Here is a 22,894-nt window from a genome sequence, read left to right as displayed (position 1 = left end):
TCTCGGGTTAAGTACTTCTTTTGTACATTGCTAATTTTTTATATTGCTCTTTTTAATTACTTAGCTATTTATTGGTTATTTTTTTAGGATATACTTTTTCATACCTTTTCATACTTTCATGTATATTTTGTAAAAATGGTCGAGTGTGTGTGTGTTTGCTGCTGCACACGTGAATTTCCCCTCTGGGGGATCAATAAAGTTTATTCTATTGTATTCTATTGTATTCTATTCTAATAAAGTCCTGTAATGGCCCCCTTTTCCCCCCCTAGGAACCCGTTTTGGAGGAACCGCCCCTGCGCATGGAACCACTGGCACACGCACGCGCGCACGCGGGTTTCCGAGGGCCCACGGCGCCCCCACGCGGACGGCCGCGCGCACTGAGGCGCACTGAGGCGCGGGAGCGCGCACCGATGCGCTCTGGGGCGCGGGAGCGCGCCGGGGAGGAGGGACCAGGGCTTGGCGCTGGGGCTGGACCCGGACGGATCTTCTGCGGGACGGGAACGCGCATCCAGGGCTTTCTTCCCCGGTTTCTCCCTCCACGGCCCCTTTTTCTCTCTAATATTCTGTCTCGTGGAGATGAGGGCATAATCACCTGAGGAGTAGCTGTTTACCAAGTCTGAGATTGCAAAAGGGTTCGGGTAAGCTGCGCTTTTACGCACAACAATTCCACTCACCATTTCCACCCTTGTTGCTTTTTCTCCCTTTTTGTGTCAGTTTCCCTCTTTGATCCTGTCTGTTTCTGTTTCTTATTCACCCTTAAACTTGCGGTGGTTGTTTTTTCTCACCCAAACCAAACTACTGTCTCCACAAAGTTCGGATTGGCTCCTGCGCTCTGAGGGAAAAGGGGAGACTTTAGAACATGGACTTGTATGTTCTTGTGATGCACTGTCTGTCATCTCCGTGGATGTTGCATGAAATTCACCTGTGCAGTGATGGAAAGCCGTGGGTCCCCCACTGTGTCCTGCGGGGACCGTGGAGTGGGAGTGGGGAGTGGGAGTGGGGGGTTCTGCAGGAGCGACTCTCCGTGCGTGTTCGCAGCCTGTCCGCCGGAGGGAGCCACAGAAAATCCTGCTGCCAATCAAATGCACGGCGGGCTAATTATAGGAGACTGGGAAGTGATGGCTCTAATGATTTCCTTTAATTGGATTCAATTCAGTTTTATTTATATAGCGTCTAATACAACAGAAGTTGTCTCTAGACGCTTTCCAGAGATCCAGAACATGAACATAAACCCCCGAGCAATTATTACATAAACAATGGCAGGTAAAAACTCCCCTAGTGGGAGAAAAACCTTAAGCCAAACAGTAGCAAGAAAAACTCCCCTCTAGGAGGGAAGAAACCTTGAGCAGGACCAGGCTTGGATTGGATTTCAATTCTTGGATTTGATTTGACCAGAAACTAGTTTCCATGTGTTATATGCATTTACATTTTTTTTTCAATGTAGGGACTGTCAGCAAAAATGGTACTGCATTTAACTGTCAGGGAGGTTGTAGTAGGACCCAGATGCAGGAGAGCAGGAGGCAGGAGTTCTCAAAAACTGTGATTTATGAACTCAAACAAAACCGAAAACGCTGCTGAGCAGGATCCAGAAACCAGAATATAAACATGAATCAAGAACTACGAAAAAAACTGACAAGGAAAACATGGAGGGATGAAAGACAAGACTAGATATACACAAAGGTTAACGAGACAGAGGTGCAGACGATCAGGGCAGATGGGAAACAGGAAGGTCAAACCAGAACTGAAACACAAAGACATGGGCTTCAAAATAAAACAGGAAATCTCAAACCCTGACATTAATTTTCTCAAGGATATAGTTCTTCTTTTCTCAAGAATAGTTTCATTTTTCTGTTCAAAGTCAGTATCCTGTGGTGGACATCAGTCGTATTTCACTTGCCCAGGACTGTCTCAGAAAATTAGAATATTGTGATTTTCTGTAATGCAATTACAAAAACAAAAATGTCATACATTCTGGATTCATTACAAATAGACTGAAATATTGCAAGCCTTTTATTATTTTAATATTGCTGATCATGGTTTACAGCTTAAGAAAACTCAAATATCTTATTTAATTGCATTACAGAAAATAAAGAACTTCATCACAGTATTCTAATTTTCTGAGACGGTCCTGCAGAGGGACAGACGTACCAACGTTATGCTGCGTGTTGCTATGGCTCTGCAGTGTTGTGTCTCCGCTCAGCCAATAGCAGCGTTCCGAGTGTAACGGGCTCCAACAGGAACTCAGCCCAGCCCACCCGGAAGGCCTGAACCAACGCCCCTCCGTCCTGTAGCAGTTTTCTGGGGAGCCTGTTGGCTCTTATTACTTATATTTACACTTATGGTCATTTTCAAAGAACCAGGTCCATAATCGTCCACTTTGGACCGTTGGGTGAAACTTTAACTGGACACACAGAACAGCTGTAGCGTTGCCCTGTGGCTGCTCTGCTCTGATTGGATGAAACTGCGTCAGCTGGGAGGGGGGTGACATTTACCATCACTGACTTTAAAAATTAGGTTAATTGGTGATTCTAAATTGCCCGTAGGTGTGAGCGTGAGTGTGGTTGTGAGCATGGTTTGTAAAAATACCAATTCAACTCCACCTTTGTAACTATAAATCTATCACCACATTCAGTCTTTGGAGCCCCCAAATCACTGCTCTAAAAGATACTAAATGCTACTAAACTACAACAATTACATTGAATTAATAAAAACCAATTAAATGAGTTACACCTGTACTGCAAAACTAATGACTCAGATCCGCCATGTTTGTTACACACGTATCACACGTATCAACGGGAATTTATCCTTCTTTCTTTCTTTCCTTCCTTCCTTCCTTCCTTCCTTCCTTCCTTCCTTCCTTCCTTCCCGTACGTTGTGCGTGGATTTAATTCAGAACCATAAATCAGCTTGAAATGTATCATTTTTACCGCGAGATGACACATTTTTACCGTGGGGAATTTTTTGATGGTAAATCGTGAACGGTAAAATATCACCCACCTCTACACTTACTCTACACCTCTACACTTACTCTACACCTCTACACTTACTCTACACCTCTACACTTCCGCCGTCAACTTATCGCTTTGTCTATTGTGATCTTACCAAACCTTTCACTTAAATGTGCAGCATCCTCTTTCTCCCAAGACAACAGTAAGACATTTGCATGAAGAACATTTAACGTGAAATGCTGTGAAAACTATTAAAAACGAATATTGAGCATTTCATCCTCATGCAAGATGACAAATCTATTACACTTTCTTTCTTTATTATGGCTTGAAACTTTTGCTTGTATGCCTCTAGTTTTTCCTAACTCAGTTACTCAGTTGTGCAATAAAAGGTTAAGAGGAATGACTGAGCACCCCGTTGCTGTTTGTGGTGTGTGTCGTTGGTCCGTCAGCCTGGAGAAGGAGAAGATGCTGCGGTTGGAGTCCGTGCTGCTGTGCCTCCTGCTGGGAGCCGTGACCCGGGGTCAGAAGGCCGAGTGCAGCGGTGAGCGACACCGACAATGAGCCGCTACGCAGCGTCACCTCCAGGACGCGTGCCTCCTGCCCATCCTGTCCTCTCCTCCCAGCTGTGAACATGTGTCTCTGTGTGTCCCCGCAGCCAAGAACGACTGTGCCATAGACCTGTACTTCACCATAGACACGTCGGAGACCATCGCCCTGCAGGAGTCGCCCCCCGGAGCGCTGGTGGAGAGCATCAAGGTTCACTAACTTACTCTTTTATGGACCTTCTTTCACAGCAGCCAGAGAAAGTGGCCGTGATATACAATTGGTGGCATATTTCAAATCAAATCAAATCAAATCAATTCAATCTTTATTTGTTTAGCGCTTTTCATACAAATAAAAATGCAACGCAAAGCGCTTTACATAAAACTTACCATATTTTCTGGACTATAAGCTGCACCTGCATATAAGCCGCACCCGCTCTATTTAAAAAAAAAACATATGCAAGCCGCAGATATTTATTTTGTTAGATTAGATATTAACTACATGTACAGAAGGATTTAGAACTGTAAATGATGTACATGTTTGTACCTAAATAGATCTTTCCTAACAGTGTCTTTTAACACGGCAGCAACTTTGCTGATTAAAACGGGACAGAACCAAGAGAAAATAAATACTATTTATTTATCTGTTTGAAATCTGCTTCTACCTACTTCTATCTGCTAAAGAAAAGTAGCCTTTTCTTCTTTGCATTTATTTTGTCTTAGTGTTGATTCTAATTCCGGTTAGAGCTCCCCGAGTGGTGGAAGAAAAATCCACAGAATAGCTGCACCTTTGTATGATCCGCATGGTTGAAAACCTATGGAAAAAGTAGCGGCTTATAGTCCAGAAAATACGGTAATTAGGGATGCCCCGATACCATTTTTTTCACACCGAGTACGAGTATTTTAATTTGTGTACTCGCCGATACCGAGTACCGATCCAATACTTCTACCACAAAAGAAATTAAATTTTAAACATAACTCAGCCGGCGGGGCTTTCCTCCACGCTGTCTCGTCGTAGGTACATCAACTGAGCATGTGCGGTGCTTCACCTGAAGGCGTCCGTGTGAAACAACATAAACAATCAAATAGAATTTAGAAACAGGCTAAATGAAATGATGTTACACACTCTTGTACAGTAGGTGGCGGTATGCACCTTAAAGTTGGTTGCCCTCCGCCAATAAAATAGAGAAGAAGAAGAAGAAGAAGAACATAAACAATCCCATTGTTACAGTCCGGTTATATAGAGTGATACTCTTGAGTGAGAATGGCAGTTCCGTTTCAGGCAAGATAGTGACAATTAGTGCCAGCAGGACGTCAGCAGGGTGGACATATTTCAAGATAAGGGACGACGACAGAAGCAAGACTACACCTACTACACGGGTGCCGGCAAAGTCATGCTGGGAGCGCGCACCAAAATACACACTGAAAGAGTTTAAAAGTATGACATAAAATCCTAAGAGTAGGTCTAGAACGCAAGACCTGCTAAAACAAACGTAAGAACAACTTAAAACCATAAGAGCATAAGACCTGTGTTAAAACAACAAGAACAGCTAGTTAAAACAAGAGTATACAAGAAAGACTAAAAGGAATCAGCTAAAAGCCGAATTAAAAAGGTGAGTCTTGAGCTTTTAAAAGCATGGACAGGCCCTGACGTTCTCCGGCAGGCTGTTCCACACACGTGGGCCGTAGTAGTGAGATGATGCCTCATGGTTCTAACTTTGGGAATGATTAAAAGGCCGGTGCCGGAGGAGCTCAGGGTCCGCCAGGGTTTACAGGATAAAAGCAGATCAGACAGATAAGAAGGCCCGAGACCGTTAAGACAATTGAAAACTACCATAATAAGAGAACCTTAAAATGTATAAAAGGAAAGTTAATTTATCTAAATCAGATGGTTCATTTCTGAAGTGTAGACGTTACAGATGTCCACTGAAGTAACATGTGGATTTCTTTTTCTGAATACTCATTTCCTAGTAACTATTTAAAATGGGTCAATAAGCTGAGGAACTGGGCTCAGAGCCACTCACAACTGACCGCTGTCCCAGGTGGCCAACAATGTGTCTTAAAATTCTCAGTCGTGGGTGAATGACACCCTTGAACGGTTTGTGAGGGTGACAGTGTGGCGGCATTGATGCTTTAAAGCCCAGCATATGAAATAAAACGCAGAAATCCTCATTTTTTTAATACATTTTCTAGGGGTGTCAAATTAGTGCCTTAATTGCCATTAATTAATGACAGACATATATTGCGCATTATGTTTTTTAATCACTTAATCTATTTTTTAATGTCTAACTTTACTTTTTCTGTTTGCGAGTTGCCTTTATCAGGGCCGGTCCAAGCCTCCATGGGGCCCTCTATTACTGCCAATAATGCTGATTATTGATCTTTCTATTACTGCCAATAATACTGATTATTGATCATTCTATTACTGCTAATAATACTGATTATTGATCATTCTATTCCTGCCAATAATACTGATTATTGATCATTCTATTACTGCCAATAATACTGATTATTGATCATTCACACACTCACTATAAACTTATTTCATGTTCTTCCCTGTCATTACAAATACACTTGTAAAACTAGATGTAAGAACTTTTTGTTGTAGTTAGATTGTAATCCACAGTGATTAAGACCATGGAAACTACAACAGATTAACAAACTTGCAGAAAAATCTTTCTATTAATATTTATAAAGTCAGCAACGTCCCCTACTGGCCACACAGAGAAGCAACAGGTCAAAGGTCACAGAGCTGCACAGTTGCAGCAGAGTTGTTTCATCATCCTACTGTCAGCCTGGCAGGTTTTTACCATCTATGGTTTTTAATCTGAAATGGAGCAAATTCAGCTACAAGAGCAGCCTGGGGTTGATTTACACTTAATATTTAAAGTGTCAATAATAATAATAATAATGACTTGGATTTATATAGCGCCCTTCAAGACACCCAGAGCTTTACAGAAATCATTATTCATTCATTCACATCCTCACCAGTGGTGGTAAACTACATCTGTAGCCACAGCTGCCCTGGGGCAGACTGACAAAAGCGTGGCTGCCATATCGCGCCAAACGGCCCCTCCGACCACCACCAACATTCATACACATTCATACACAATCACACGGGGCAAGGTGGGTAAGGTGTCTTGCCCAAGGACACTACGACAGCAAACTGGGACAGAGCGGGATTTGAACCGCCGACCTTCCAATCATTGGACGACCCGCTCTACCACCTGAGCTACTGCCGCCGCTCAATATGCCAACAGTAGTCTACTCTAGTCTCTTAACATAATATTGTTTATGTAATAATATTAATTATTGTGTCTTTGTACAATAACATAACTTTGATAATGTAATAAAGGTAATAATTGTATTTTTTTCCCTCTTGGGCGCCCCCTAGTGGTCACGAGAGTCAAATGTTCTTGCCAAGTGGATGTAAATGGTTAGGACCTGCAGTACACAGGTGGACAGGTACACAGGTGGACAGGTACACAGGTACACAGGTGGACAGGTGGACAGGTACACAGGTGGACAGGTGCACAGGTGGACAGGTACACAGGTACACAGGTGGACAGGTACACAGGTGGACAGGTACACAGGTGGACAGGTGGACAGGTACACAGGTGGACAGGTGGACAGGTACACAGGTGAACAGGTACACAGGTGGACAGGTACACAGGTGGACAGGTACACAGGTGGACAGGTGGACAGGTACACAGGTGGGCAGGTACACAGGTGGACAGGTACACAGGTGGACAGGTACACAGGTGGACAGGTGGACAGGTACACAGGTGGACAGGTACACAGGTACACAGGTGGGCAGGTACACAGGTGGACAGGTACACAGGTGGACAGGTACACAGGTGGACAGGTACACAGGTGGACAGGTGGACAGGTACACAGGTGGGCAGGTACACAGGTGGACAGGTACACAGGTGGACAGGTACACAGGTGGACAGGTGGACAGGTACACAGGTGGACAGGTACACAGGTGGACAGGTACACAGGTGGACAGGTGGACAGGTGGACAGGTACACAGGTGGACAGGTGGACAGGTACACAGGTGGACAGGTACACAGGTGGACAGGTGGACAGGTACACAGGTGGACAGGTACACAGGTGGACAGGTACACAGGTGGACAGGTGGACAGGTACACAGGTGGACAGGTGGACAGGTACACAGGTGGACAGGTGGACAGGTACACAGGTGGACAGGTACACAGGTGGACAGGTACACAGGTGGACAGGTACACAGGTGGACAGGTGGACAGGTACACAGGTGGACAGGTGGACAGGTACACAGGTGGACAGGTACACAGGTGGACAGGTGGACAGGTACACAGGTGGACAGGTGGACAGGTACACAGGTGGACAGGTACACAGGTGGACAGGTACACAGGTGGACAGGTACACAGGTACACAGGTGGACAGGTACACAGGTGGACAGGTACACAAGTACACAGGTGGACAGGTACACAGGTGGACAGGTACACAGGTGGACAGGTACACAGGTGGACAGGTGGAGCGGTATGGTGGAGTTAGCAAGATCTTTCATTTGTCACGGATTTGAACAGCATGTACCAGGTTTTATTGTTTACTTGCTCATCTCTGGCCCAAACACTGCTGCATGGTCCAGCTCTGCTCTGACCGTCTTCAGGTGAAGACACTGGACATCCGTCCTCCTCAGGACCCAACCAGCACATCCAACCGCTAATTACGTATCTTGTGTGGTGGTTGCAGACATTCACAGAGCAGTTTGTAAGCCGATTGGAGGATGAAGAACTCAGGGGCGTCGTCAAGATCAACTGGAGGATTGGGGGTCTGCACTTCTCCCAGACGCAAAAGATCTTCAGTCCCTTTGCATCCAAGAGCGATTTCATCAGTGTGAGTCTCACACACACACACACACACACACACACACACACACACACACACACAGACACTATTATTATTATCAGGAATCATGAGTGAGATCTGTCTGGTTTTTTTTGTGCAGGGTCTCAGGGCAATCAAATATTTGGGCAAGGGCACCTACACCGACTGTGCCCTCAGAGCCATGTCCGAGGAGATCCTTCGCTCCTCCAACCCCGCGGCGCTCCGCTTCGCCGTGGTCATCACCGATGGCCACGTGACCGGAAGCCCGTGCGGGGGAATGAAGGTGTCGGCCGACGAGGTCCGCGAGAAGGGCATCCGCATGTTCGTGGTGGCAGCCTCTGCAAACATCGATGAGACGGGACTGAAGGAGATCGCCAGCTTCCCAGCCTCAGTCTTCAGGGACGAGTTCATGGCCGTGGATCTGACCCAGGGCAGACCCAGAATACACACAGAGACCATCGACCGCATCATCAAGTCCATGGTAATGACTGACTTACACGGATCTCAAACATGCTGCTGCCCCCCCCGCCTGCTCTCACTATATTCCTTTTGTCTCTGCAGAAACATATAGCCTTTGCAGAGGTGAGTCAGAGTTGGGTTTCATATATTATCACCAACAAATGATCGGCCAGCTACTCTTCTGTGTAACTACTGACTTTCTTTCTTCATATTCTGCATGACGCAGTGTTACAAAGTCTCCTGTCTGGAGACGGAAGGTCAGGCAGGTCCTAAAGGCCAAAGAGGACAGAAGGTGAGTCACATTGGTGGTCCGGCCCAACGAGGGAAGGCTTTTCACGCTCGCTGACGTCTTCTCCTTTCAACTTGTTGCCTGCAGGGAGCTAAAGGAGACATGGGTAATCCAGGACCAAAAGGACAACAGGGTCGCCCGGGAGACCCAGGCATCGAAGGTCCTATTGGTCAGCCGGGCATTAAAGTAAGAGGCGCTCCTGTCCAACCCGACGAACATTAACACCGTTTAAGGCGACGTTTGGTGATTTTCTTCTTCTCCTGTCTTGTAGGGATTACCAGGTCAGCACGGCGAAAAGGTGAGGCCTCTGCAGTATCTTCTTGTACTGATGGAGATGTTCGCCATTTATACATGAATGATTTAAAAGTGGTTGAAACTCGATCGATAAGCATTAACTGATCATCCGTCTGCCTGCAGGGAGAGCTGGGAACTCAGGGGAAGAAGGTTGGTGTTTTTTCATTCTTTTTGGGGATTTTATTATTTTTTTAATCCGTTAATTATTACATATGGTTTTCCTGACCTTTTTTATGTTGTTGTTAGGGTGTGGCTGGCGTCGCAGGGCGCAACGGGACAGACGGACAGAAGGTACAATAAAGGGAAGCGCTTTCTTCCTGCACGATGGGGAACCTCTCTTCTAAAAATGGCGCGAGGCATTCTGTCAGAGTACAAGATGTAATCATGTTCATTGTTTTCTTGGTCTCAGGGTAAAATTGGACGGATTGGTGCTCCGGGCTGCAAAGGAGACTCCGGCGACAGGGTAGGATGGTCATCAATCATTCAGACCTACTGGAACACCGTGCCTTGATATTGGGGTGCCTTGGGGTATTTATGGGCTGTATTAAATGGCTTGCAGGGTCCTGACGGTCACCCTGGAGACGTTGGAGAGCCTGGCCTTGGGGGAGCTGATGGAGACAAGGTCTACTCTCTTCACCACCTGCTGTTACAGTAAGAACTAAGCCAACATCTATTCTCGATCCATTTTAATCGCTTAATTATCTGCAGGGGGACCCTGGACGCCCTGGAAGATCTGGCCCCGTTGGCCCAGTTGGAGAGCCTGGACCGAAGGTAAACCGGTATTCAAGAGACCAGGACAGCTGGACTGGAGGCTTGTGGTCTTTGTCAAATTTTACTGGAGAAAAAAAAAGAAACCCGTGTGTTTGATCTGCAGGGAGAAGATGGAAGTTCTGGATCCCCTGGGCGTCCTGGACTAAACGGAAACCCCGTGAGACACATAGCATAGAACAATACATTGACAAACATGGTCACTCGTTTGCATCTAGCTCATCTGTGTGTGTGTTGCTGTTTCATAGGGTATCCCTGGACGTCCAGGAAACAGAGGCGAACAAGTAAGAACACCCGAGTCACTCGCAGCCAACTTCCTTTCACATCTTTATAGTTCAGTCTTTATGTTTTCTGGGGGACTCAACGGTTGCTGTTTTCTAGGGGAGGAGAGGAGACTTTGGGCCGAAGGGAGCGCAAGGGGCCGACGGCGGCAAGGGAGACAAAGTGAGTACATAATGGCACGAGTCTGAAACGTACATGAATCTGTACATGCTCAACTTGTTTTCCTCCAGTCTTGATGCCGTTATTGGGACAGTAACAGGGTGTTTGTGTGTAACAGGGCGAGATGGGCCCAGAGGGCTTGAGAGGACTTTCAGGTGAATCAGGAAACAAAGGGACAAAGGTGTGAAGAAAAGTTTGATCATGTTATCCTTACAGTATGTGGTCATAAGACGAACCTTTTTCAACATTCTTTGGTGTCAACAGGGAGACAATGGCTTGCCAGGACCCCGGGGATCACCAGGTACAACAGGAGACGGCGGGAAAAATGTAGGTTAAAAATGACACGTGAGAGTCGTCACAAGGTTCTCCAAAGATACACGTTGCTTCAACACTGTTTTAACTTCAGGGCACCAGAGGGGACCCTGGTGATCCTGGACCAAGAGGAGAGTCTGGAACACGTGGACCAAAGGTTAGTGTGTGTGCCTGGTCCATGTAAGTGGTCACTGCGTCCCCGGTTTTGGGGTCTCCAGCTGCAGTTCTCCATCGTGACTCTTTGCTTTGTCTCCTCAGGGAGATGTTGGAAGACCTGGCTTTAGCTATCCTGGACGAAGAGGTGAATCGGTAAGAAATACCACACTATCTTCCTTCAGATTATTGAGATGCGCTTAGCTGACTCCAGCTGGTCTTTAGGGTGATAAGGGCGGAAAGGGCAACCGTGGGTCTCGCGGCAGCAGAGGAGACTGCGGTCAAAAGGGCGACCCAGGAAATAAAGGAACTCCAGGAGAGCCGGTAAGTTATTCCTTGTTTGTAGATGTCGCTATCCTCTCACTTCTTGTTAAAAGTGAGTAATGTATTTTGCTCATAACAGGGTGAACCAGGCCCGGAGGGGGAGCCTGGACCAAGAGGAACCAGAGGAGATCCTGGACGAGAGGTAAATGTGCAAAATTACACCAAATGGTATTATCTGATGGCAGTCCCAGAAACAGCAACGCAGAGCAGTGAATCTGAATGTCCTGTTCCCCCACAGGGATATCCGGGTCCAGAGGGAGATCCTGGCCTCACGGTGAGAATACTTCATCACCGTTTTCGTAGTTTTAGCAAAAACACACAGCGGAATTGACTAATGTCATTATGCATTGGTGTGTTTCATCCGTAGGAATGTGATGTAATGAACTACATCAGGGAGACGTGTGGCTGCTGTGGTGAGGTTACTTATCATCGTACCACCACATTTAAAGATACACTCATGGAATCTCTAATCCTTCACCCAGTATAAACCTTCCAGAGCCCTCAGGTCATCTGGATCCGTTTTTTTATCAGTACCTAGAGTCAGAACCAGATGTGGAGAAGCTGCGTTCAGCTTCTACTGTACAGTATGCTCCACATGCCTAGCTCTTTATTTCTACTATGTGAGGTTTTAAATTCCCTGCAGAACACTTAGAATCACCTTGTTGTTGAGTTGTGTGATATAAATAACCTTGCCTTGCCTTGCCTTGCCTTGCCTTGCCTTGCCTTGCCTTGCCTTGCCTTACAATGTGCGTTTGTATTGCAGATTGTGAGAAACGTTGCGGAGCCCTGGACATCGTGTTTGTCATTGACAGCTCGGAGTCCGTTGGTCTCACCAACTTCACGCTGGAGAAGAACTTTGTCATCAACACCATCAACAGACTGGGCTCCTTTGCCAAAGATCCTAAGTCAGAGACAGGTAGATTTGTGAAGTGTGCACTGCGGAATCCCAAAACGGTCACAATTACAGCCAAATTAAGAGTACACACACAGTCTCTTCATTTCTCCAGGCACAAGGGTTGGAGTTGTTCAGTACAGCCACAGTGGGACCTTCCAGGCAATCAACCTCAACGACTCCAAGATCGACTCGCTGACTGCTTTCAAGGTCTCGCCAACACACAGAAATAAACAAACATATACAGCATCAAAGTGTAAATTAACCACGGATGTTTCGTTCTCCACGTTTCATCGAGTAAACCTGACATTTGTGAGTGTAATCTGATACGAACGGAGGATCCATGGGCTCCCTCGCTAGGTTTTATTTAATGGAGACCAGGCTTAAACTAACCTGGTACAGACAAAAGCTATTTTATGTTTTCTTAGATTCATCAAAATTGTAGGTAATTTTAACACTGTAGGGTGTTTTATGTTAAGAAACAGTGGTCCTGTCAGAAATATGCAGGAATACCAAATGTTGTGCAGCTGAAGATATCCCCCTGCAAATTCACCTTTTGCTCTAGTTTGATAGATGATACATAGATAGATGAGACATCAATGCCCCCTGGGTTGAAGGTTCTGATATATCAATGCCATTTGGAAACAAACAGGGCTCATTAACGCTTGTACTGTATTTGGGTCAAAATGACCTAATTCTCCTGTTCCTTCTTTCCTCCTGCTCTCTCCTTCCTTCTCCCTTCCTTCCTTCTTTCCTCCCCTCGTAATTCTTTCCTTGTTTTCTCCTTTCCTCCCTTCCTTCTTTCCTCCCTTCTTTCCTCCCTTCTTTCCTCCCTTCCTTCCTTCTTTCCTTCCTTCTTTCCTCCCTTCCTTCCTTCTTTCCTTCCTTCCTTCCTTCTTTCTTCCCTTCTTCCCTTCCTCCTTCCTTGACCTGAAGACAGCACGAGGGTCAATAGTTAGTTAATGTACCGAGATGGAGGTTTGTAAAATCAGCTCGTTCGTAGCAGGGTTCAGATTTCTCATATTTCTGTTTATTTGTCATTTTTTACCTTGATTTTTGCCGACAGTTTAATATCATAACTGATTTTACTATGACCGCAGTAGCGGTTGCTAATGCTATTGGCTAGTGTGCTAGCTATGGCGCCTCTGTTTAACACGCTGTAAAAACAATGACCGCCTGAAACCTTCCACTCAGTCACAGTAAATACTGTACGCAAGGGAGATCATCCGGAAAAGGACTTTTGATACTATTTGTGTAATTTAGCGTAGCAACCATCAGCTATACGCTTTTTGTGATGCGTTGTTGGCGACCTGCTGCATGATACATTACGCAGGGTGGAGCAACTATAATTTGGATGTACAATTTAATTACAAGCTTCAAGTCCCACCGAAGTCCATGAATTAAAAATTTCACTTTAAAGCCATTTGGTGCAAACATGCTAGTTTTAACAACATTTAAAACTAGTGGCAAAATTTACCGCCACGTCTACTTTTTCTAGAGCCACTTTTAGTCCTCAAAATCTAGAAGTATTTTGAAGACGTTCTGGAGTCAAGTTCCTCCTGTTTTCCTCCCAGTCTGTATCCAGTACTGGAGTTGAGGGGGTATGAGGGGGGACGGCATCCCCCCTGAAATAAAAACGGTCCAAATCATCCCCCCTGAAATAAAAACGGTCCAAATCATCCCCCCCTGAAATAAAAACGGTCCAAATCATCCCCCCTGAAATAAAAACGGTCCAAATCATCCAAATCATAGTAAAACTGCCATCCCCCCTTTCCATCCCTTATGTCATTTCATCAATGAATGTGGTTTTACTGCTATTTCAACATTTAGAGTCATCACCAGAAAAATAACACCAGAACAATAACTTATTTGACAATTTTCACCTGTTTCAAGTAAATTTTCACTTGAAATAAGTAGGAAAATCTGCCAGTGGGACAAGATTTATCTTCTTATTACAAGCAAAAAAAATGGCAGATTTTTCTACTTATTTCAAGTGAAAATGTACTTGAAACAGGTGAAAATTGTTGTTTTTTCCAGTGATGAGTCTTGTTTTAAGAGTAATGAGATTTTTTTTTACTAAAATGAGACATTAGAAATAAGACAAATATTCTTGTTAAGATTGTGAGTTTTTGCAGTGATCCATTTTACTTATCCTGTGAAGGACAGAGTCATATTGATAAGTTCAGAAAAGTGTTTTTTATTGGTGTGTTTTGATGTATTTGATGTAAGCCCAGTGGATATTTAAAGCTTACAGAAGGCTGCATTTAACTGCTGCTATGTCATTCCTGCAGTATTTCTGCAGGTGTTTTGGTCACTGCTATTATTTGTAATATATTATATTATTTGTAATCAGCACAAATTATCTGTCCCCATATGATCAAATCCACCATCCCCCCTGATTTCTTTTTACAACTCGAGTTCTGTCTGTAACGCAACCCTTGTTTTCAGGAAGCGGTGAAGCGTTTGGAGTGGATCGCCGGAGGGACGTGGACTCCCTCTGCTCTGAAATACGCCTACGACAACCTGATCAGGGACAGCCGACGAGCCAAGGCAAACATTACTGTTGTCGTCATCACCGACGGGCGCTTTGACCCCAGAGACGACGACTCTCTGCTCACTTACCTGTGCAGGTGCCGCTGCCGCCGTATTTTTGTTGATTTGGGACTACAATTAGTATCAAAAGGAAAAGTTTTTGTCTCAGTTCTTACGATTGTCTCGGTGTGCACTGCTGCGTATGAACAGAGATCCCACCGTCGACGTGAGCGCCATCGGTATCGGAGACATGTTCGAGCAGATCGAGGAGAACGAGAGTCTGAAGAGCATCGCCTGCCAGAAAGACGGCAGGGTGATGGGAATGAGACGCTTTGCAGACCTCGTGGCCGAGGAGTTCATTGACAAGATCGAGGCCGTGCTCTGCCCTGGTAAACTCAAATGGCAGGAACCGTTTTTATGTGCAGCATTTTCTCTTAGCAGCCTTGTCTCACACGGTCTCTCTCTTTGCTAGATCCTCTCATCATATGCCCAGATCTTCCTTGTAAATCAGGTAAGATTTTCAAACCTTGGAGATAATCTTCTGATGGCTGGGTTGTGTAATTTATTCAGGTTTGGTGTTTCAGCTTTATTAGCGGTCAGTAAGCTTCAATTGAAATCCTTATAGTTCCTCTTTTCAGACTTTAGGGGCAGAAACCTGTTTTTGCTCTGAGTGCTTTTGAGGACAGAGTTTCAACCTAATTTTTTTTCAATCAGTGCCCATATATTTAGTTTATGAAAAGTAGATGCCTTTTTAACCATGTTAAGATGTAGATCCATTGTAACTTGTTGTTAAATCATGGGTCTGTTAGCCGTTAAGATCAAACTAACCTTTTAGAGCAGGGGTCGGCAACCCAAAATGTTGAAAGAGCCATACTGGACCAAAAACACAAAAAACAAATGTCTGGAGCCCCAAAAAATGAAAAGTCTTGTATATAAGCCTTAGAATGAAGACAACACGCTGCATGTATCTATATTAGTTAGAACTGGGGGAAGATTTTTTTTTTCATTATGCACTTCGAGAAACAAGTCAAAATGTCGAGAAAAAAGTCGAAATTTCGAGAAAAAAGTCGAAATGTCGAGAAAAAAGTCGAAATGTCAAGATTAATGTTGAAGTACAATTTTGAGAGAAAAGGCGAAATGTCGAAAAAAAAGTCGAAATGTCGAGAAAAAAGTCGAAATTTCGAGAAAAAAGTCAAAATGTCGAGATTAAAAAGGAAAAGGAAAAAAAGAAAAAAACGAAGAAAAAAGGAAAAAAAGAAAAAGAAGAAAAAAAGGAAAAAAAAGAAGAAAAAAGGGAAAAAAAGGTCAAACATTTCTGAAAAAGCTCCAGGAGCCACTAGGGCGGCGCCAAAGAGCCACATGCGGGTTGCCGACCCCTGTTTTAGAGCAACGCGGCGTGCCTCCAACGTCATGATTGGCTGTTTTGATGAGTCTGTGGGACCCTGCCCACAATTTGATTCCACCCACTCGTTGCAGGAGGGGGCATGAGTGAGGGCGAAGCCCCGCCCTCCTGGAGGCCACTGGCTGAGGAAGGCCCCTCATTGGTCCCCACCTCTTTGGAGGGTGTGGCCAACCTGATGAGCGGCCTGAACGAGCAGGAGTACGGGGTTGGCATTGCCACCATGGCCTACACGGCCCAGAGGGCCAAGCTCACCCAGGGGACGGACAGGCAGCAGTGGACACAGCTGTTCATCGACTCCTTCAGATTTGTCTATGGAGACCTTTTGGGAGACCCAGAAAAGGCCCTCGGCCTTTGCTAGTGCTACTATGCTAACCATGCTACCTCGCCATTATGGATGCCAATAAACAAGCTTTCTGCTGGACATAGAATATATTTTGTTATGATAGCGGGCATTTAACTTTCATTTGTTTTTTAACTGTGCAAGTGCAATACACATTTGGGCTAATGCAAAAGAGTTGCATGACACGAAGCTGGTTCTGTCATTAGCTTTGAGAGCAGCAGTAAGTGTGGAGCATTTATGATGGACAAAAAGCCAGAATGCTGATTCATGCTATGTGGAATTGTTTTGAGTCAACATAGAGTCCTGTCTCTTAGAAACATGTGAATGACAAATACATATCACTTCTTCCACCTCAGTGGAAGACGACTTTCCGTTGAAATGGAAAGTGGACGACACTTATTTGAGCCGGATTCAACTATAGAGCCATTTATGTTGCTCTCGTACAGTAGCTCTGTGATGAAGCCCCATTTCCACTGTGAGTCATGAGATTGCTGAATAATTCTGGGATTATTTTTTTTTGCTGTTTTGCACATAGCCATGGTTACGACCTTTTACTTCTTTGCCTTGTGAACAAATCATGTTGGTTAGAGGCTATTACATGTGGAAAATAACTAGTTAAACGCAGATCACAGCATTCAGCACTTGAGCCAGATGGATCTATGGCTGACTCACTTGGCAGTTACGATCATGGAAATGTGTGTTTACCCTTGGCTGGTGCATGTTTTTCTGCATGCGGCTTGGCTTGTAAAGTTGGGTGACTGGTGAGAAAATGACCACTTTGTGGGTTTAACCCGCTGTCATGTTATCAGCTCTGTTACTGGAAATATCTGATGTGAACAATCTCATTTATTTGTATAAAATGGAACATATTCAAGTTTTTATTCACGATAATAAAATGGTAGAGCAAACCCAAACAGCTCTGTTTTGATGTGGCCAATGATAATCTGTGTGATTTCCTCTCCTGGGCTTGACCACTGCGAGCATGTATGGAGTTATGCCCTCTTACAGAATGTTTTGCTTGGGGTTTATTGCCTTGGCTCGGACCTTGTGAACATCTGCCGTCCAGCTGCAGCTCATGAACACCCTGCTCTGTATGTATATGTATCTGTTCCAGAGCCTGCCGTGGCTAGCTGTGTCCAGCGGCCGGTGGACGTGGTTTTCATGCTGGATGGTTCTGAGAGGATGGGCCTGGAGAACCACCGCAGGGCCAAAGAGTTCATGGAGAACGTGGCCCGTCGCCTGGTCCTGGCCAACGGCCCGGCGGACGAGAAGAACGCCCGCTTGGCCGTGGTGCAGTACGGTAGCCCCGCGGAGCAACGGGTGGAGTTCCCGCTCACGCACGAGCTCTCTGTCATCTCCGATATGATGGCAAAAGTCAACTACATGGATTCCTCTTCTGCTTTGGGCAGCGCCATCATCTATGCTGTCAACAATGTGGTGATCGGCCGGACACCATCGGTAATGCACAGTCCTAACTCAAGCCTTTCATTCTGCTGCGGCGAAGCACCGCAGAGCATCTGTCACTACGTTTACATGCAGTCAATAACCCTTTTATTTATTTATTTAAAGCAGCACAATGTAACTTTCAGCTTTTGTTGAGTTTGGCGGCTCCTTTGGACAAAAGCGGTAGTGCTTTACCAGTAGTGTGGCAGGGTTCCTACATAAAATTACAAGAATAAAGTCATAATGTTGCGAGAATAAAGTCGTAATATTATGAGAATAAAGTCGTAATATTATGAGAATAAAGTCATAATATTATGAGAATAAAGTCGTAATGTTACGAGAATAAAGTCGTAACGTTACGAGAATAAAGTCGTAACGTTACGAGAATAAAGTCGTAACGTTATGAGAATAAAAGCGTAATATTATGAGAATAAAGTCGTAATGTTACGAGAATAAAGTCGTAATGTTACGAGAATAAAGTCGTAACGTTACGAGAATAAAGTCGTAACGTTATGAGAATAAAGTCGTAATATTACGAGAATAAAGTGGTAATTTATGAGATAACAGGAAGAGCATCTTCTCCCTGTGTTAAAATGAGGAATATTGAGCATCTTGTGAAGTTATATTTATATATTTATAATATATTTAATATAACGACTTTATCCCCGTAATATTACGACTTTATTCTCAGAATATTACGACTTTATTCTCGTAATATTACGACTTTATTCTCCTAACATTATGACTTTATTCTCGTAATTTTACGACTTTATTCTCATATTATTATGACTTTATTTTCGTAATTTCCATTTTTTTTTCTTAATTTAGCCCTAATACTCTGTCGTACAACAGAAGTTGTCTCTAGGATCTTTCCAGAGACCCAGAACATAAACCCCCGAGCAATTATTACATGAACAACGGCAGGTAAAAACCCCCCCTAGTGGAGTGAAAGTGGATTGCGTTCCAGTTGAACGACCAGCGTAGACGGCAGTTATTCCTTTGGTGTAAGTTGTCATTTTGGAAACGTTTCACTTTCACAAGAGTGGTAAATCCGCTCAGGGCCGTGTCCAGGAAACAGAATTCAGTTCTATTTATGATGATTGTATGCTCCCAACCCTCCTGGAAAACATCTGTCCACCGCCGTATGTGCGCTGGAATCTGCTCCATGAAGCATATTGTTCTTCATTAGTGGTTTCAAGTTTAAAAGAATTCTCAAGCTGATTTTATTTATTTTTTTGGTTCATTGATTCATAATTTTTCCTTTTTTATCTAAAATAAAACAGCTGCACAAACATCCTGTGATGCAGTGCTTCCACATGTTTTTGCTGGGCTTGTCAGATAATTGGTCTGAGAAAACTGTAACCCAAGGCGTACCTAAAGAAAAGTGCTTTTGTGGTGTGATCCTGGGACACTAGAGTCCCGCAGCTCATTCTGCTGGTCAGCTCTCACCAAACATGCAAATAAGGTCCTTTCCCAGGAAATAACCAGCCTGCGCCCAGAGGTGATGTCGGAAGTTTCTAAGCTCGAACAAGATGTCTGATAACTTCATATCTAATTATACAATCAACACAAAACCCAAGTAAAGATGTCCCCCGTTGGCCTGGTGCTGCTAAGTGTTTACATGTGCATGTTTCCTAGGGGTGTAACGATACACGATATTGAGGTCACGATAACGATACGATATTATAGCAGTATTTTTTTAACAACCTTTAATGAGGAACATATGACTGGAAAAAATTGTCTTTTATTTGAAAGACTCGACCCGCGGACCAAAATCTTCCTCCGCTCAGAAGAAACTAGTACCGTTTTGGTCCCGATCACGGGACTCTTGGGGGTTTTGAGCTCTGAACTTTTACTGATGTAAGGCTGGTGTAGAGTTAAGCCTTACCTTATTAAATTAAACCTTTTTGGGGTGGTGAGTAGGATAAACACGGGGACAACTTCTGCTGAGTTCCAGTGTACTTTAATGTCCCTCAACAGTGTAGGATTTTAGAACATCAACACAGCACCTAGTGCCGTACTGTGGCGTATCACTCCGCCCAATCTAAAACAGACTAATCACTACAGATAAACTGACTAGTGTCATTATAGTCCCTGATTTACATCAGAATATAAAGAATAGATTTATAAAATAATGAACCCTGAATTACCAAAATAACCTTAACAAAAATAAATCTCCTCTTACACTTATAAGGTGAGCATGAATCAATCTTTTTTATGATGTAAAATTGTATGTATTTATTTACTTTTATTTATTTATTTATTTATTTATTTATTTATTTAATTTTAGTTGTTAAATTTCTGGAAAAGAAAAAAGTTAAATCATACATGAGAGAAACTATTCAGTTTGTGTCTAAATATTTGTACTTGTATGAAAGTGAAGATCATAATGCAAACCTGACATTTACTTTTAGTTCAGTTTGTGGAAAATGTTTGGCCTGGCTTTCTCTTTAAAACTTAAACAGTTATAAAGCATTACAAACTGGAACAATAGAGCAAACGCACAGTATTGTTTTGTATTTAGTGTCTTTCAAATAAAAGACCATTTTTTCCAGTCATATGTTCCTCATTCAAGGTTGTTTAAAGAATACTGCTATAATATCGTATCGTTATTGTGACCTCAGTATCGTGTATTGTACCGTATCGTGAGATTAGTGTATCGTTGCACCCCTATTTACTAGTAAACACAATAGATTAATATTAGTAACCCAATATCAGATACAGTTTGTCACCTCCACGACACGTATCGTGACGTTTTTGTATCGCGAAATTTCGTGGCACGATATATTGTTCCACTCCTGATGTTTCCTGAGGCTGAAATGCTCCTCTCCTCTGTGCAGAGCGGCGAGCGCTTGTCCCGCCGTAACGCCGAGGTGTCCTTCGTGTTCATCACCGACGGCATCACGTCCAGCGAGCAGCTGGAGGAGGGCGTGAGCGCCATGAAGAGGGTGGGCGGCATCCCCACGGTGATCGCCATCGGCGGCGACACGGACGACGAGGTCCTGCACAGGGTGACCCTGGGGGACGCGTCGGCCGTCTTCAGGGGGGAGGACTACGCCATGCTCAACAAGCCGTCCTTCTTCGAGCGCTTCGTCCGCTGGATATGCTAGTGAGGAACTAAAACGCTCTAGAGTTAGAAGCTGTAGAACGACAGAAGGGCCAGCTACTTCCACGTACACATACACACACATGCACGCACACACACGGGGGCACCACACACACCTCCGGGATCATTATCATTCCTGGATGGAAGGCACTGAGATGCTGCATTTCCTGTTGTTGTGGATGAGAATGTGTTTACAAAAAACAAAATAACCATGCAGGACACTCCCCACCCCCCAACACACACAGACACACACACACACACACACACACACACACACACATGCACACAAAGACACTCCAAACATATCGTCAGCACTTCTAATCAAAGACACTCAGATAGAGAGATTTTATGAATACTGAATGTGTACGTAACAAAATATAGGTTTTTTATTTGTCTTTGTTTTGTCTTTCTTATTTTTTTCATAATTGTTTTCAGTTTCCAGAAACAAATTTCTTCCTCTTTTTTCTGTTTCTCTCTCACACACACACACAGACAAACACACACACACACACACACACACACACACAGTCATTCGTACATTACGGTGCTAAAATAGATAAAAAGCCGTCTGAGCAGCAGTGAAAAGTGACTTTTACATCCTGTGATGCTGTAATTCTCCGAGCTTGTTCAGGACATAAAAACATGGAAGGCCGTCTCCTCCTGGGAGGACACGACACACCTCCACCTGTCGAGCACAGACATCTCCTGCAGGCTCACACATGTACTGTGGTCAGAACCATGAAGGAACCAAATCTGTACACATTAAGTTCCAATAAAGCTTAATGTTGAGACCCCTCCTCCGACATTGTGCCTTGTGTTTGCAGTACATGTAGCGCATGCTTCCGCCGTGTGTTCCTGTCTCCTCTAGCTGATGAACAATCACATCATTGTGATACAATCAACAACAAAAAGAGCAGAAGCAGGAAACAAGTGTAGCAACGAATAAAAACGGACGTCTGAGCGACTAAACAGCGATGGGGATCTTGGTCTTCATGCAGGGAACATCGGAGCATGAATACTCGGAGGTAATGGAAGAAGAGACAGGAAGCCAAACTAGACGAAATGATAATGAAAATCAAACAGGAAGCAAAGTTAAAGACGGAGGAGAAGAAAGACCAATTACAAGATTGTGTGAGTATATCTGAGATCTTCGTCCTGCTGCACGACCTGATGTTGGTGGACAGATGACTCCACCTTGGACCCGAGCATGTCTTTGCTGACTCTGACTCCAGGTCAAAACTAGTCCGAATGATCCAACCTCCACCTCTGATCACATGTATTGAAGAATATATTTGAGTCATTCACCCCCCTGATCCCCCTGAGCCTGAGAGTTGGGCTCCTTGTGGCCAGTGATGGTTTTGAGGCTCCGCCACGCTCCGCTTCCATTCTGCCAGCGTGTGTCCGAGCATGTCCTACCCACCAGCAGCCTGCAGTCGTGGTTGCTACTTCTGTCTTCTAAAATGTTTGACCCCTTTTTTTCCTTTTTTTCTTCTTTTTTTCTCCTTCTTTCTCTTTTTTTTCTTCTTTTTTTCTTTTTTTCTTCCTTTTTCCATAGCTTTTTAATCTCGACATTGCGGCTTTTCTCTCGAGATTGTACTTCAACATTAATCTCGACATTTCGACTTTTTTTTCGAAAGCTTGACTTTTTTCTCGACATTTCAACTTTTTTCTCAACATTTCGACTTTTTTCTCAAGATTTTGACTTTTTTCTCGACATTTTGACTTTTCTCAACATTTTGACTTTTTTCACAAAAGTTTGACTATTTCCTCCACATTTTGA

General features: G+C 44.2%; 1 protein-coding gene across 2 annotated transcripts; it reads left to right on the top strand.

Moving 5' to 3' along the window:
* Window positions 1-456: 456 nt before the first annotated feature.
* On the top strand, window positions 457-21,917 carry LOC133453136 (collagen alpha-2(VI) chain-like). Of its 2 annotated transcripts, XM_061733020.1 has the most exons (32): window positions 457-638; window positions 3,398-3,489; window positions 3,604-3,704; window positions 8,225-8,368; window positions 8,481-8,840; window positions 8,921-8,941; window positions 9,045-9,110; window positions 9,195-9,293; window positions 9,379-9,405; window positions 9,525-9,551; window positions 9,648-9,692; window positions 9,811-9,864; window positions 9,961-10,023; window positions 10,110-10,172; window positions 10,276-10,329; window positions 10,418-10,453; window positions 10,551-10,613; window positions 10,729-10,791; window positions 10,875-10,937; window positions 11,017-11,079; window positions 11,181-11,231; window positions 11,301-11,399; window positions 11,479-11,541; window positions 11,638-11,673; window positions 11,767-11,812; window positions 12,163-12,315; window positions 12,407-12,501; window positions 14,740-14,921; window positions 15,034-15,212; window positions 15,296-15,334; window positions 17,680-18,023; window positions 20,849-21,917. In XM_061733020.1, exons 2-32 carry the CDS (start codon window positions 3,414-3,416, stop codon window positions 21,116-21,118), a joined length of 3,045 nt encoding a protein of 1,014 aa, XP_061589004.1. In that variant the 5' UTR covers window positions 457-638; window positions 3,398-3,413; the 3' UTR covers window positions 21,119-21,917. The 2 variants fall into 2 exon arrangements, with proteins under 2 accessions (XP_061589004.1, XP_061589005.1); XM_061733021.1 differs by lacking the exons at window positions 17,680-18,023; window positions 20,849-21,917 and adding an exon at window positions 16,300-17,590.
* Window positions 21,918-22,894: the final 977 nt, after the last annotated feature.

Source organism: Cololabis saira, chromosome 10 (assembly GCF_033807715.1).
Source record: "Cololabis saira isolate AMF1-May2022 chromosome 10, fColSai1.1, whole genome shotgun sequence".
NCBI classification, from domain to species: domain Eukaryota; kingdom Metazoa; phylum Chordata; class Actinopteri; order Beloniformes; family Belonidae; genus Cololabis; species Cololabis saira.
The sequence above is the reverse complement of the archived record's forward strand: the minus strand, read 5'-3'. Positions and strand labels throughout refer to the sequence as shown.